Source organism: Hipposideros armiger, unplaced genomic scaffold (assembly GCF_001890085.2).
Source record: "Hipposideros armiger isolate ML-2016 unplaced genomic scaffold, ASM189008v1 scaffold_204, whole genome shotgun sequence".
NCBI classification, from domain to species: domain Eukaryota; kingdom Metazoa; phylum Chordata; class Mammalia; order Chiroptera; family Hipposideridae; genus Hipposideros; species Hipposideros armiger.
In genome coordinates, this window is record NW_017731554.1 from 2,143,849 (window position 1) to 2,161,100 (window position 17,252).

Here is a 17,252-nt window from a genome sequence, read left to right on the forward strand (position 1 = left end):
AGGAAAATAAAGGTGAGACTAGGACCTTGATGATCTTCCTCTTTCATAGTATCTTATTTATTTCAGCTTTCCATGATATAGCTTTGAAGGCTATATTTCTACAGTGCAGCCTCAGGTGGCAGTCACCTTGCTGGCAGTGGTGTCACCCACTGTCTCACATGGAACTAATGCTATTGTTCTGTGGCATCTTTCCTTTCCTGCACAGCACAATGTTTAAAAATATGGGCTTTGGAGTCAAACAGACCTGGGTGTGAATTGCAACTTTACGACTCACTATCGGTGTGACCTTGAGCAACTTGCTTAACCTCTTGAACTTCAGTTTTCTGTCTGTGAAATGGAGGGACAACAGCGGCCTCCTAGGGTTGTTATCAAGATTACAACCAATAATGTATTAAAGCACCTGACCTAACTACTGGTTACCTAGTAGTTGTTCTAGGAAGGCAGTATAGCAGAGTGAGTAGTTAAGAAAACAGCTATAAAATCAAGCATCATGGGATTAAATCCCAGTCCTTCAGTTTACCAGAAATTTGGGTAAGTTTCTCAACTTTCTAATCTTAAAAATCTCGTTTGTAAAAAGAGGGTAAAACGTATACCTAAGGCTTTGAAATCAGATTGCCAGATTTGTAACCTCAATCTATTTACTGTGTGACCTTAACAAGTTATTTAACTTCTCTGTGTCTCAATTTCCTCATGTATATAAAGACGAGAACAACAGTGCCCGCATTGTAGGGTTGTTATGAGAATTAAGTGTAAATTGCCTAGAACAGCATCTGGTACACAGTAAAAGCTCTATAAACATTAGATATCACTATAGTAGTAGTAGTACAATTACCATACTACTACTATTATCTTACAAGTATCTTGTCAAGATTAAATTATAAAATTATCTAATGCACTTAGCAGAATACCTGAATATAGTAAGTGCTCAAAATGTGGTGGCTTTTTTATTAATAAATATAAGTTTTTATCTATCGTTTTAGTGTGTCTTTTCTAATGCTTTGTGGATTAAGTAGAGTATAAAAGTACATATTGCCCCTCTATCTATCATACTTCGTTGTGTTCACTTTAGACTGTCACTATAAGGAACTGAAATTACTTGTGACCATGATTTTGTTATCTAATAAATTCTTCTTTTGGCTACCTAATATTTGTAAATTTGACAAAAGTGCCACCTGTGTCCTCCCACAAGTAATGAATAAACAGGTGAATAGGATAGAGATCAGGCAGAGTGCTTTGACCAAATCCTAGGATATGTGCCTTGAATACAGTTGCTTCCACTCAAACAATTCATTCTGTTATCACCCAGTGAAAGCTAGTCAATAGTGGAGTAAAGATATCACCAATTGCATTGCTGCAACCTGCATACACTATTCCTTTAATCTACCAGTATCATAAAATCTAATTGAACAGAAAAGAAGACAAGTAGTTTAACCTGGCATGCCTTGTTCTTTAAGAGCCCATGCTGTTCCAAGTAATCCCAACTTCCATAATAATTAGAAACCATCTATTTGGCAAGATGTTTCAAAATTTTGCCCCGCTTGAGGTCAAGATCATTGGTCTATAATTTAAGGTATATATCGTCTTTCCTTTTTGAAAAAGCAATAAAATATGTAATTATCTCTAGTCTTAGAGCATCATTTTATGAAATATTTATATTAGAACATCATCATTAATAAAATGTGTAGTTACTATCTACTAATAGGTCAAAATTTAGATATATTTACAGTAGCATATGAATCTGGCACTTTTATAATCAAAGCTCCATATCTTAACATCTGAGAATAGAAATCAGAGCCACTTTGTTTTCATATACCTAGTATAAGTTTAAAATCTTTTACTAATGTAGCACAGTCCAGTATTATGTAGGTGAAGTGAACATTCATTTATGGGATTTCAAACTCTAAGGTAATATTTGCAGTCTGTACCCCCAAAACTCAATTCTGTTTCTAAAGTCTCATTTGCTTCCATAAAATGAAGTCAAAAGACATAAGTTAAGGGCTGGCCGAGTGGCTCAGTTGGTTAAGAACTCGCTCAAGAATTTGAGCTCTGAGCAACAGGGTCCCCGGTTCGATTCACGGCCTGAGTTGAGCTGCCGCTGAGCTGCCAACAGGTGGCAGGATGGCTCAGCTAAAAAAAAAAAAAAAGACATAAGTTATAGTTATATCTCCACTGTTCCCTGTGGTCATGGGCAAATTAATTAATCTTACTGTATTTCTGTTTTGTCTAATCCTCCCTGTATCAATTTAGCTGCTCTGAATTTTTTAGAAAAAAACTGAATAAGACTTCTCAGTCTATAATGTGAGCAAATATATAACATGAAAGACATGTTCTACTTAGCAGTTCAAAATGAATGAAAAATCAAGTTAATCTTTAGGATCTACTATGCTTATATTCTACTAACAAGATGAAAATGATATCTAAAAACAACCACACACACAAACAGAAATATTTCAGGTTCCTCTAGAACACATTGGAATGTGTTTATTTTTTTTAGAAATCATTCTGTAGCCTAATTGTTTACAGTAATATTAGTATTACTATTTTGAAACTATTATCTATAATATATAATACAATGTAATTATAATATTATGTAATATATAATTATAACTATATATAAATTTTTATAATTATAACATTTTATGTTATATATAATAGCTTCAGAATAGTAATACTAATATTACTGCAAACAATTAAGTTTACTAATTGTATTTACTAATTAATACTATAAACGGCAAACACATATATAAAGAGGGAGAGAGAGAGAATAGAGTAGGGTAATACAAATATTTATTTTAGTGTTTTGTGAACTAAAGTTTTCAATGTAAGGAAAAAAGGATAAAAGTGTAAAATCAAAGAAATTAAGTAAACACCTATAATGTTAAATTTGAAATGACAATCTTAATATGAACTTGTGATTTTTTTTCTTTTCAAAAATATGTATTTTAGTTCTGTCCTGTGAAAAGGCCTACAATCAATAAACAATCCTAATACTCACTTTATGGTCTCTGAATACCATTTCCCTCTTAAAAAAAAATATCCTTAAAGATATAGCTGAATCCAGTGCTAGTTCAGGTAATACATTAGATGAGCCTGGAATGTATTATACCAGAAAGCAAGGAAGCTATACAAAACCACAGGGTTATGTCAAAAGACAAAAGAGCCTACATGAAGCCCTCCCGTGGGCCAAAGATAAGTCATTTTGAACATGATAATAGATACTGCGCTCCTTCAAACAGTTCTCCTCTTCAGGGTCAACACAATCATTCTCCGACTTCTGGAACTATCAGATACTATGGCTCATAGCTTCATCCCTCACTGGGAATTCCTCTCAGAAACTACCTCAGAGTAAAATTATCTGTTCCTTCCCCAAGGGGGTAGCCTGCAGCCCTTCACTGGCCATTGTGGGGATTCAAAAATCTGGCCCCCTTGCCTCAATTTGCAACAACTCTGAAGGGCCATGCATCTCCAGAGCTCCCCAGAAGATAGGCTGAGGCCTCAATTGGAACCATTCACTGGTCCAGGTCTCCCTCTGCCCATTTCTATCTTTCTCACTCCCTTTTGGGTAGATCTCTCAAGAGGACTCCCCAGTACAACTTCTGCATGCAACTCCCATCTCAGAGGCTGTATTCTAAGGAATACAATTTAAGACAGTTTGTACCAGGAATGATTTAAGAAAGCTGACTCTAAAATGGGATTTTGGAGATGGATTACTCACCCGCTGGCTAGAATAAAAACCTTATTGCTAGTGGTAGTAGAATATGGATATGGATGGCTCCTGGCATGCTGGAGTGGTGTAACTGTTAAAACTTTCATCAGTGATGAAGATGGATATTAGGGGATGCTTTGGCTAGTGTCATATCTTTGATGCTTAAGAGGTATGAGAAATGATAATATGAGAACTATGGAAATGGATGGCTGAGCACCTTGATGTCCAGTAATGACATGATTTAATAAAGCTAGTTCAATTCAATTCAGTAAGTATTTAAGTATCTCTATATACCCAGAACATATAAAAGGAAAATAAAGGTGAGACTAGGACCTTGATGATCTTCCTCTTTCATAGTATCTTATTTATTTCAGCTTTCCATGATATATTTCTTACTTTCTTTATTCGATTACAGGGATTCCTAAATTGCTGCACTTTGGAATTAACCTGAATATCTTTTTAAAATACTGATGCCTGACTCCAACCCCCAGACATTCTGATTTAATTGGGGTGGAGTGCAACCTGAGCATCAGGATTTTTAAAAAGCTCTGCAAGTGATTCTAATGTGCAGCAAAGGTAGATAGATGATCATTAAGAAAGATATCTCCTAGCTATCAAGGAGAATTTAAATTTATTTTACACTTTTGATTGCTTAGTAATGCCTTAAGTTTAACAAAGATTATTATGACAAATTTGCATCATTTATTCTCATTTTTTCTAGCCCTTGCTGGGATAAATTTTGCAAAGATTGTTTTTTGCATTTATGTTAGAAGTAACAAAATTGGAAATCAGGACAACTACTTATGTATTGCTGAAATAAAATTTGCTTCAGAGATAAAGTCAACATATGCATTAGCACATACTCAAATTTTTCCTTTTCAAATGGTTAGTGTTTGCATTTATGTTATTAAAAAGGTATCAAGTATTTAATAATTCTTTCATTATTTCACCTTCCTGTATAACATATTATTCTATTGCACTTTGAGTTAGTGAAACACATTAGCTGATGAGGCTTTGAACCCTCTTCTAGCATTATTTTCTGCAACAGGCCCAGGCAGGCCTTGGAAGTTATGAATAGAACAGTAGGATAACAATGTACTTGGATTTCAAGAAAGAACAATCAAATACAAACTAAACATCATGCAAGACTTCCTTCAGTTACTCGTTTATGATGATTTTAAACACCTTATTTAAATCACCTCCTGCACATTGACAACTATACCTCCCATTATAATTAACATTCACTCAGTGACTATTTACTGACCATGTGTACATATTAGACACTGTTAAGTGGCTACTGAAATTGGTTACTGAAATTTGAAGACGAAAAACAGCTCTTCCACTGTTTTAATGTGGTATTTAAAATTCCCATTATAAGAACATTTATTCCCTTGATTAAGACATCATCTTTCCAGGATTTCCTTTTGAAATTGTCAAGTGAGTTATCCACAGTAGACCAAAAGGATCATGTTCTGTCTGGAGATGTGTGTAAGAGGGGAGGAAGCCTGGGGGAGGCACCACAGAAAACAGGAAGCATGAGGTTTCTGGCTATTAGGAATGGGGATGACGAACAGAAGGAAGGAGAGCGTCAGAGACATATTTTACCTTCTCATTAAGCCTGTAACAGAGAATCAAATGGTATTAAACATGAAAATGACCCAAATGACTTTGTACAAATAACAGTTTCCAGAACTGCATTTCTTCATTTTAACTGAGGGAGTTCAACTTGATCACTGAGGTATCTTCAAGCCCCAAGGTTCATCAGTAACAGTAAACCTTGAAAATCTGATTCTACATTTGTCTTCTTGATTTTATCTAAACTTCAGCTATAAAATGAAAATATTTTTGCATATAAGAGTTTAAAATAGGCAAATAACTTAAAATATCATCTAAATTGAACAATTAAATTCACTAGGCTTTTGCTGTCATAGCCAGTCTTATAATCAGACCTATTTGATTTCATTAGCTTTACTTCCTTAAGTTGCAAACTACATCCCTAGGCTCATTTATCCATTTACAAATGCATGTCATTGCTAATGAATGAAAAAATATAGATGTTTTAGCAAAAACCCCACTTCTGACAGACTGTATTTTTTTTTATAACAGCGGGTAAGTAGCACCATTTTATATAGCAATAAACTATTCTACAACCCATGCATGAATTCAGTCCCATTATGTTCAAACCACCTTCAGGAAATTACATTAATTAGTGAAACAAAATTCATATGTCAAAATGTTACCTAATAAAATTGTACAGTCATGCAATGTTGAACCCAAAAGAAATTAAGTTGAGAGCTGCCTAATCTACTAAGTGAAATTCATTTACTGATAAATTAAATGAGCCTTAAGCTATATGATGCTTCTTTTTCATAGTTACCATACAAGTGCTTATTTACAACAAGCATTTTCCCTACTTTATTTGTATTTTCTATGTGCATTATTGAGCAGTCATAATGTAAGTGGCATTGTGCTAGAGCATGCAAATATGTATATATATCATGCGCCAAGCTCGAAACCAAGATCGCCCACTAAAGGCCGGCTGAGTGACACATTGGTTAGGAATTGGCTTGGGACGCCAGCTCTGAGCAGCAAGGCCAGGGTTCAGATCCCACATGAGGGCCAGTGATGCTAAGATGGTGAACAACAGCTTGACCTGGAGATGGGCTGCTGTGAGTCGCCAGCGACAGCGTACGCTGCAGTAGGGCCGGCCAGCAGCCGGCGTGAGCTGTCATGAGCCACTGTGAGCAGCCATCCAATGGCTAGCGAGCGACTCCCTCACCCGGGAAGAGAGCAATGATAATACCAACATGGGCCAGTGAAGCGATGTCCTCCACAACTAGACTGAAGAACAAAAGGACAGCAACTTGTCTGTTCCCCTTCCCCAATTCCCCAGCACTGTTCCCCTCCTCCAATTCCCCAATAAAATCTTTAAAAAAAGATAGTCCACTAAAGATAATTCAGGGTGTAAGAAAATGCATATACAGTGCTCTGTACTAATACCAGCACACTCTGTTATTATAATAAAATGCTTTTTTTCAAAATGCAATTAGATATTGGAGAATAATACTCTCTTACTAAAGGAAGATACTAATTGTAGAGCGAATAGATTAAGTGCAAAGGGAGTTAGAGAATAATCAAGATGAGCTAAAGGTACCAAGAAGATTTTACCCATGAAGTAGGATTTGAGCTTGAGATTTAAACAAGCTATAAACGAGCTAAGAGGGGAAAGACACTGTGAACTTTACTAAATGTAAGCATGATGAAACTTGAGACATATTCTATGAATACAGAGGAAATAAAGATAACAAGTGAGAGCTATGTAATGTTTTAAGACTAAAAAATATAAATTCCACCTAGAAAAAAAGGATTAAGTGCCAAAAGGGGATGAGTAAAAATCAAAACAAGAATAACTAGACATAGAATGATGCTCAAAAGGATAGCATAAAGTATTTTCATTCTTGTAAATGAATTAATTAACAAGATAATCAGTCAACATCTTCCTTTTGGCTTCATAGAATTACAGAACACATCTGAGAGCTCTTTTCCTTTTTTTTTTTTTTTAAAGATTTTATTGGGGAATTGGGAGAGGGGAACAGTGTTGGGAAATTGAGGAAGGGGAACAGCCAAGTTGTTGTCCTTCAGTCTTAGTTGTGGAGGGCGCAGCCAGCTCAGCTCCCAAGTCCAGTCGCCCTCCTGCCGCCCCTCGTCAGCTCGGGGCTGCTCAGCTCAAGGTGCTGTGTTCAATCTTAGTTGCTGGGGGGCGAAATGGGGGGAGCGCACAGCCTACCATCCCATGCGGAGTCAAACTGGCAACCTTGTTGTTAGGAGCATGTGCTCTCACCAGCTGAGCCATCCTGCCGCCTGTTGGCAGCTCAGCAGCAGCTCAGCTCAGGCGCAGCTCACTGGCCCATGTGGGAATCAAACCGGCGACACTGTCGCTCAGAGCTCCCGCTCTTAACCAACTGACCCACTTGGCTGGCCCCCCAAGAGCTCTTAAGGAGCTTTCTTCACTACGCACTAACTTTCAACTGCGCACCAGACTATAACACTTGTTGGCTATACTAAAACCCTTAAATTACCTTAATAAACCTTGAAAATCTAGTCGAGGTTTTTTGGACAGGTGACAGAGGCAGTCACGTAGTGAGAAGCGGCCATGAAAGTTAATCTATTTATTAGTAGCCTAGAGAAGTTCATGGACACTTTGCTGACTCATGAATAAGGCGCTGAGACAAAACGTTCTGGCAGAACCTGCTGTCCGATGGCTAATTCTACTGACCAAACCTTAGGATGCGATGGTGCCGAGGCAGCAGTTACCCTTGAAATCATATGTGTATATGACCCCGTTTAAAACAGCGTGGCTTTTATGAGAGTCCTCTCTTCTGTTTCTCCTTATGGGCTAACCCTTCTCAAGGTTTACTTCCTCCTGCTGCCCCCTAAATAGGAGATGGATACTTCAAAGTTGGTACTGAGCCTTCTGCTTTCCTCCCTCTACTCCCTATTCAAGAACACATTGCCACTAGTCGTCTACTCTGTCCTGAGTGAACCATAGCAGGTGCTGGAGGGTCAGTGAAAAAGAAGACAACGTAGCTCTCTTGGAGATCTCATTTATCCTAGCAACTTCAACTATTACAACTTCAGAAAACTACAAAACCTCTGTTTTCAGTTCTGGCCTCTTTCTAGAGTTCTAGTTCCGTATATCTAATTCCACCACAATGTCCTTCCGTTACCTAAAATTAAACAGGCCTAAACCTAAACACATCATAATTAAATACCATCTTGGTACTTAATATAATTACATGTAATATAACTATCTAAATAATACCTAAAATTATTATATTGAACATATTAATAATAATTAATACACATCGGTCCTCCATATCCATGAGTTCTGCATCTGCAGATTTAACGTACCATGGATCAAAAATAGTTTTTAAAGGGCCGGCCGAGTGGCTCAGTTGGTTAAGAGCTTGCTCAAGAGTTTGAGCTCTGAGCAACGGCGGTTCGAGTCCAGCCCAAGCTGAGCAGCCGCTGAGCTGCCGCTGAGCTGCCGCTGAGCTGCCGCTGAGCTGCCAATAGGTAGCAGGATGGCTCAGCTAAAAAAAAAAAAAAAAATAGTTTTTAAAAAACATTACATTGTTGCTGACCTGTACTATGTAGTTAGGTCTAGGATGATTATGTCTGTACTGAACACGTACATATTTTTCTTGTCATTATTCCCTAAATAATACAGTATAACAACTATTTACATTGCATTTATATTATATTAGGTATTATAAGTAACCCAGAGATAATTTCAAGTATACGGGAGTGTGTACATAGGTTATATGCAAATACTACATTTTATATAAGGAACTTCAGCATCTGCAGGTTTTGGTATTCATTGTGGGTCTTGCAACCCATCCTCCAAGTATACCAAGGGACAACTGTACTATATCTATTTCAATTAATTATCTATGTATACAAATTGTGTATTTCTCCAACTAGACCATAAGTCCCTAGACTGGGTTCTCTAAAGATGTAAATATGCAACATGTTTGCTCCTACTGCTAAGCCATAACTAAGGACTCAAGCAACTTTAATTATAAAGCCTAGTTTTAGATTATCTCTGATTTACTAAAAGATTAATTTAACATTTTCATATTGAAAGCAACATTGTTGATTAATAAATAAGGATAAACAAGAAGCTAATTAAGAATCTGGTGCACTCTTACTAATGAGAGTACAATGAAATGGAATCAAAGGTATAAAATTATAAAAACTGCTGGCAAGTCATTTTAGCTATAGAGAATATCTCCTCTCATAATTAAACAGATTCATTGATGTTTAGTTCTTCAAAGGCACTTAGTTTACTTCAATCTAGTCTTTTTTCAATATATAAACTAGTTTCTAAATATATTATCATGAATGTTAATAAGATAATCTGACATTTATTGATCTATATAAAAAACAAAACATGGTTTTATATTTCCTAAGAAAATATGCATTTAAAAACACGTTTAAAAAAAAACCACTAAACTCCAATAATTTCTAATCAGTCTGATTCATCACTTCTTACTCCCTAACAACATCCTTCAAAAGCTACGGAAGATAGAAAATGTTCAGATGGTGCGTTCATATGTGTTGAGAGAGTAAGTTGTCTCCATCTTTTATAATTCCCAACTCTCACCACTCCAGTCTTGTATGTACAAGTGGTCAGTTTAGCCAATATAAATTTGCCAAAGCTAAAGCAGACGGTATTCATTTTCTGTACTCTTCTTGGTTCCCTCCTAATCACTAATCTCACCTCCTTTCCTTAGTGCCCCTTCCTCATCTTCCTATTCACCAAAAGCCCAGAAATTAAATAAAACAGTAAACAATTCCCCTGAAAGGTACCTTCCTAGTGCTGTCTAAAACAAACACAATCTTCTGTTTGGGCATTTTAAACACCACAAGCATTCTTACTTAGATTAAAATCATGGGTCTCCCTGGTCTCCAGGCATGCCTAGACATGAACCATAAAGGGAATGAGATCCTTGGAGTTTCTCTAGTAACTGCAGGCCAAATCAACAGCAACCCTAAGAACAAGCATTCTCTCTCTCTCTCTCTCTCTCTCTCTCTCTCTCTCTCTCTCTCTCTCTCTCTCTCTCTCTTTCTCTTGGACAGAACTAGGCCACACACATTTTTTCTCGTTATTTCACTTTTTAGTTGTACTACCTACAAAATAAACTGCATTTCAAACAATTCATTGCAGTAGGCGATGCATCTTGATGACTTTTATATGTGAGGGTTTTTTTGTTTTTCATTATCTTTGAAGAAAAGTTTTAAAAATCTAAATTTCAAGGCATCTGCTGCAGCTATTGCCTTGGATGGCAACAATCCAGCTCAGGTAAGACATGTAAGATGCAACTAATAATCATAAAACATCAATCAGGAAGAGATATTAAATCTTGTATTGGGTAAAAATGACTAACAATTTGAAAGAACAGAATTGTTTTTGTAACTATGTCCTAATCAAGACTTATAAGTTGGAAAATTGCTAATGGAATGGAGACTATTTCACTCCTGATTTTATTTATATGTGTATATTTAAATATAAAATACAAAATTGGCTGTGTAGTTATCTCTAGAGAGCTGAGAAGTTAATTAGCTCTGATTTTAGTGCTGCCTGGTATGGCTTGGTATATTGCCCATGTTAAAGGAGAGTGAGAGATTAATATAATGTGCTGTACAGTACTGTGCCTCTCCCAAAGACAAGATGAATACAAATTATAGCTAGTTGTAAGGAACCCGTCTTTTGCAATTTAACTTTACTAGTTAATTTTTACAATTAGCATTTTCCATACTGTACATTCTATACTTCACTTTGGTTTCTTACTCTTCACTTTGGTGTGCACAGAACAAATGGTGAATTTGGCAAAAAAAAATATGCTTTCATATTCAATGATAATGCTATAACTTGCTCACACTCATCCTTGGGAAGTTCTTCTGGTATTTTAATAGTGTGAGTTTGGAATCTGTGTTGAGTGATCTGACCCTATCCATATTACTAGCGGCATCTATGGGACTATTTGCTGGGTTTAGGAAATCAATCTACCGGGGGTGCCCAAAAAATGTATACAAGTGGACACTTTGGACAACATTGCTCAAGCAGTTTCGCCATAATCAGAAGTGTCTGGACACTGATGGTAACCATTTTGAGCCCCTCTTGTAATTGCAGAAGTCAAACGTGACTTGTTATCAGTATATATTGTTACAATTTTAACAACTTTTTCCTTTCTTAAAATGTATATACATTTTTTTGCACCCTCTATATAGCTAGGAAGTTTTCCCTTGTGGAAACAATTTAGAACTAAGCTTTCGGGGTCAGCAATGGGTGCACTACACTGGTGAAGACCATATTGGGGGTGGGGAGCAACTTCCAGTTGAGTTCCACAAAGTGTGTAATCAGAGAATATTCTTTATCCTCTTCTGAATCATTCATTGAAGGAAATGGCGGGGGGAATAGAGTAACTAAAGGAAAGAATTATTAATAGGCGTCTCCCAGAAATCTGTAATTGTCCTCTTTGCCCAATCTACTCCAAATACACATATATAAACACATCTACATCATCAAATGTGGAATTGTGAGAATAAAAAAATGTAACTGGTCACAAGACATTGTTTCTCTGGCCTCCACAGTCCTTACCCCAAATGTCCAAATTTAGTCTTGCTAAAGGACCTACTCAGTGTCACCTCCATGAAACCTCCCTGACCAATTATAGTTCTCAATGCCCCACCCTTCTGTTTCTACCCAGGTTAGTAATTTATTATGCACTGTCTTGAACGGTAAATAATGTGTTCACTTCGTTGCCACCAAGATTGTACATATGGTGGGTGTAGTGAATGACTTTGGGTGCTGAATACATAGCAGGTATTTAAATAAATATTTGTATATTTAATATTAAATATTATTAATTTAATATTAAATTAATAATAAATTTAAATATTTAAATGTACTGGAAGTAGGAATAGTTTTGTCTAAAACAGACCTTGAGAGTACAAAACTGTGACCTTGATCTCAAGAGGACCACACTTTGGTCCAACTAACGGGCCGGATGGCTCACTATTTGACTAGCAGATCCAGCCTTCCACCTCACTGCATGGTCCTCCAAGACTATAATGGAGAGCCCAAGGGGAATGCAAGGGTGCAGATGGGACTTTCAAAGGCAGTCCTCCAGCATGTCACAGGGTACCCAGGCCTATCTCCATTTGGAAAATTCAGTCTACAGTTTGGTACCTGACAAGCTGTCTTCCCTGTGGACATGAAAAGTGGGCTTGTGGGGCTTCTTGAGGAGGAGGAGGGGAGAAGGAGCTCTTTGTCCTTAGTGATACCAGGGAGAGAAACTTTTCAAGAAGCTGAGCCTTGGTCTCCCGGGCCTCTGTCCCAACAGAGACCCGCCCTCCGCCCCTTCTCGCAGCTCCCTCCCCACCCCCATCGCGCCCGCCCCGCCCCTCTCCCCGCGGGGTTCCAAGGGCGGTTGGCCCGCGGAGGCCACGGTCACTCGGCCGCTGGGAGCTGCGGGGCGCGCGGGGTTGAGAAAGCTGGCTCTAGAGTTTGGCCAGGGTACTAACTGCAGAGAAGTTATCTGGGGCCGCTGGACTGGTAGTGAGCGAGATGGGAGCCTGGCCCGAGAAAGCGCAGGGGAAAGGAATAGGGAAGGGAGGCTGGCGGGGAGGGCCCTGGGAGGTGCGGGAGACTGCGGGACAGCGGAGGCCGGGAGCCGGGACTCCGCGGCTAAGGTGAAGCCGGCCAGCCGAGCGCTCCCGGGAGTCACCTGGGGCTGGGGTCCGGCACAGGGGGTGCAGGTCCCCTCTGGAGCGCCGCCCGCTGGCCGTGCCACGCCAAGTGTGAGCGGCTAGTCCCGTGGGGGCAGCGCAGCCTGCCCGCCGGGCGACAGCCTCCAGTGGACCCGGGGCGTCCTCCGGGCACCCTCAAGCCCAGGCACTGGCGGGCATCGCCCCAGTGAAGTGTGGGGTCTAGGTGGGCCCCAATCCCGGGCCTGCGGGCTTGGGGACACCGCGTCGGCGCTGCGGACCGTCAGGGAGCTGCAGCCCACGGGCGCCCGGTGCTCGGTTTGTAGGCAGTGTAATTAGCTGATTGTACTCTGGTGCTTACAATCACTAACTCCACTGCCATCAAAACAAGGCACAGCATCAGCCGCCGCCCCGCCGGGAGGAGGACGCCGCCCTCGGCGACAAACGGCCGACCTGAAGCGTTTGAGAGGAGAAAGCTGCCCTTCGAGATCTGATGCGTCAGCATTTGGTCGGCATTGCGCCGCTCGGCGAGCGCGTTGTCCAAGTGCGAGTAAACCCCCTGCAAATTCCGGCGGGCTGCTGCTTCTAGATACGCTTAAACTGTTCCCCTCTCTAAGAGTAGAAGCAAGTGTGCGCGATTTCGTGTAAGGAAAGCGAAATCTGTGGAATTTAATGGCTTTCATTGTAAGATATTAGACTTTTAAACTGCTGGGAGGAGCCCCCAGGTAACGTTTAAAGCTGTATAGATTTTATTGTGACTATTTTTCATTATTTAGTTGGGCATTCATGAACCCTCCAACTAAAGTGAGCTACAGCTGAACCAATGATTTGCCTCTTCTCACAAATGCATGGGGGCGCCAACCCGAGACGGCAGTTTGTGATGAAAGTAAACCTTTTTTTTTTTTCTTTTCCTGTGAGTCTCGTTACTAGGCAGTGTAGTTAGCTGATTGCTAATAGTACCAATCACTAACTACACTGCCAGGTAAAAAGATTTAGGAGTTCATCCAAAGAAGCTTCCTGTGTACATCAATGTGTATGGGGGTGGGAGGGTTGACATAGCTAATATTAGCTCAGCCAAGAAAGAAATCAACATTTTAGCTGCTAAATATACAACATATGTAATATATGTGTATTTTTTTTCAACGTTCCTTCAGGCTCTTAACCAGAAAATTTTCAGATTGGGAAGTAGAAAATTGTCCTTAGCTGATCTGTGGTGTATAGGCTTGTGATTATCAACTTCTGAAGCATCTTTTCTATGAGACTGTATTAATATTTTCAAAGAATAAAGTGTCATAACATCATAAGTTATTATCCTGTGTCCATTTCCTTTCCTAAATTGCCTTTGAGGATCATCTCAACTCCTGCCATGATTACAACTTTCCTACGACTGAAATGGTTAAATTGTTCCTAAATTAACAAAATCTCCTGGGAAAGCTATTCACAAGCACTTGTTAATATTTTTATAAGACTGCATTAACAAAAGTTTTCGTAATTTATTTTTCATGAAGGGACTGAGTCCACCCATCAAATATGTTCCTTTTTTTAAGTGATCATTTCCAACTGTTGCAGTCTAGGCAGCTTTTAGTGGGTGGGACTGATTAGTAAATACAGTTACAATCTAAATCTAGCTTCTTTCCTAAGATTTGTCTTTAAATGATTCAGGGGGGAAATGTATAACAAAAACTATATTCATGGTTACCTATTGGCCCAGGTCATATCTCTAGCTCCCAATAGGATGTTAACTGCCCTATTCTTTATCCAAAGCCGACCCAGCGCTTCCCTGTAGGGGTTGCTGAGCTACGGCAATCTGGTGTGGAAGGGGAGATTGCGGCGTGGAGCTAAGGAATTGAAAGTTTTTGTAGATATCTTTGAAGGGATGGCAGCTGGAAACGAGGGAGGCGAGTAGAAGGTTGACTAAAGGATATGAGAGCTGAAGTGCTGCCCCACTTACTCCCACAGGACAAGACACACCCCCAAGTTGATGTGTTGACTCTCCTATCTCGACTCCAGCGCTAAGATTGGTTCCAAAGCCTGTGATCACTGCACAAGTGGGCTTCAGATGGCCCACCAGCGGTAGATGGACGCAAACATCTATCGAGGAAACTAAAGGCTTCCCGGTGGTTGTTGTCAACTTAGCGGTTCTCCGAGGGGCGGGGCTAGGAGAGGGACCAAGTTGCTTGGAGAAACGTCCTGAGTTGCCATGGAAACAAGGCCCAGTGCAAGTCCTAGTAGCGGAAAGGAGTCCTGTGAAATTTGTCCCCAGGGATTACTGGTGTTCACCGGTTCTTCAGAAGAGGACACCAACTTGGCCAAGCAGTTCTGGATCCAGGCGTCGATGTACCCTCCTAACGAATCCCAGCTGGTGCTGTCCAGAGGTAGCAGTCAGCGTCTGCCGGTGGCACGGTCCTCCAAGAGCCGTGCACCTGGTGAGTAGCTGCCTCTACTTGATGATTTCTGCCTCCATCAGAATGAACCTGGAAAATCCCAGAACCCCTCCCAAGAAAAACTACCCAACATAATTCTTTTTTTTTCAATTACAGTTGGCATGTAATATTATATTAGTTTCAGGTGTACAGCATAGTGATTAGACATTTATATAACTTAGGAAGTGATCACCCCATAAGTCTAGCACCCATTTGACACCTTACATAGTTACTATAATATTATTGACTATGTTCCCTATGCTGTATTTTGCATCCCAGTTACATTTTGTAACTATAGATTTGTACTTAATCTCTTCACCTTTTTCACCCAATACCCCCGCCCCCTCACATCTGGCAACCACCAGTTTGTTCACTGTATCTATGAGCCTGTTTCTGTTTTGTTTTTCTTGTTTTTTAGATTCTACAAATAAGTGAAATCATATGGTATTTGTCTTTCTGTATCTGAATTATTTCACTTAGCATAATACCCTCTAGGTTCATCCATGTTTTTGCAAATAGCAAGATTTCATTCTTTTTATGGCTGTGTAATATTCCATTATATATATGTACCACATCTTGATGCATTTGTCTATCGAATCTATTTCTAAAATATGTATCTTTCATTTCAAATGTCTAAAACCCTATAGAAATAGTTCTTAAACCTTCTCAGCAATCCTTCACCCCCAAAAGATCAGTGGTATCTTTGTTACATCTAAAAGCATAAGAAAAAATAAATAAATAAATAAAAGCATAAAATATACTTTAAGATAAAGTATCCCTTAGGTTATGGCATCTATTTGGCCAAATGGTATAGAATAATCTGAGGAAATGTTATATCTTGGCTGAAAGGATATTAAGGATAGTTGTTTACATAATTGAGTTCAAACATGAAATCTCTATAGAAAAGTTGAAGACAGGGTCGACATTTGGAACCAAGTTCCCTGACCTGTAAGACCTTAGTAAGGCCTAAGATGTGAAAACTGTTACTCCAGAGTAGTACTCCATTGTGTATATATACCACATCTTCTTTATCCAATCATCTATCAAAGAACATTTTGGTTGTTTCCATGTCTTGGCCACCATAAATAAAGCCGCAATGAACATCAGAGCACATATATCTTTATAGATAAATGTTTTCAGATTTTCGGGTATATACCCACGAGAGGGATTGCTGGGTCATATGGTAATTCTATTTGGAAAGATGAAACAGTGCTATTTGTAACAAAATGGATGCATCTTGAGATTATTATGCTAAGCAAAATAAGTGACACAGAAAAAGTCGAGAACCATATAATTTCATTGATATGTGGCATATAAAATTGAAAGCAACAAAGGAACAAGACAAACAAAGAAACAAAAATTCATAGACAGACAATAGTGTTTACCAGAGGGTAAAGGGGAGGGGGGTGGTAGATGAGGGTAAACGAGGTCAAATATATGGTGATGGAAGGAGAACTGACTCTGGGTGGTGAACATACAATGTGATATATAGATAATGTATTACAGAATTGTACACTTGAAACCTATGTGATTTTTTCTTTTTTAAGATTTTTATTGGGGAATTGGGGGATGGGAACAGCGTTGGGGAATTGGGGGAAAGGGAACAGACAAGTTGCTGTCCTTTTATTCTTCAGTCTAGTTGTGGAGGACATTGCTTCACTGGCCCAAGTTGGCACCATCATTGTGCTCTTCCCAGGCAAGGCAGATCAGTCGCCAGCTTCTGGATGGCCGCTTACGGCAGCTCACGCTGGCTGCTGGCTACACAACGGTAGCCCATGGCAACCCACTGCAGCAGGGGCTGCAGCCTACGCCGTCGCCAGCGACTCACGGCAGCCCAGCTCCAGGTTGAG

At 39.4% G+C, this 17,252-nt stretch overlaps 2 protein-coding genes across 7 annotated transcripts in view; one reads left to right on the forward strand and one right to left on the reverse strand.

Annotated features, from left to right (window-relative positions):
* The window catches only part of BTG4 (BTG anti-proliferation factor 4), a 14,379-nt gene extending 4,365 nt beyond the window's left edge, over positions 1-10,014 (reverse strand). Inside the window, exon 1 of the mRNA XM_019653626.1 lies at positions 9,990-10,014. The gene's annotated coding sequence lies outside the window, so the exon portion shown is untranslated. The remainder of the gene's footprint in view (positions 1-9,989) is intronic.
* The window catches only part of HOATZ (HOATZ cilia and flagella associated protein), a 41,959-nt gene continuing 25,160 nt past the window's right edge, over positions 454-17,252 (forward strand). For 4 of the 6 annotated variants that reach the window (XM_019653618.1, XM_019653619.1, XM_019653620.1 and 1 more), the window contains exons 1-2: positions 10,307-10,571; positions 14,939-15,405. In XM_019653618.1, the coding sequence (XP_019509163.1) occupies positions 15,180-15,405 (226 nt within the window). In that variant the 5' untranslated portion in view covers positions 10,307-10,571; positions 14,939-15,179. Of the gene's footprint in view, positions 532-10,306; positions 10,572-14,938; positions 15,406-17,252 lie in introns of those variants that run through there. The other 2 variants (XM_019653617.1, XM_019653621.1) reach the window with 2 other exon arrangements.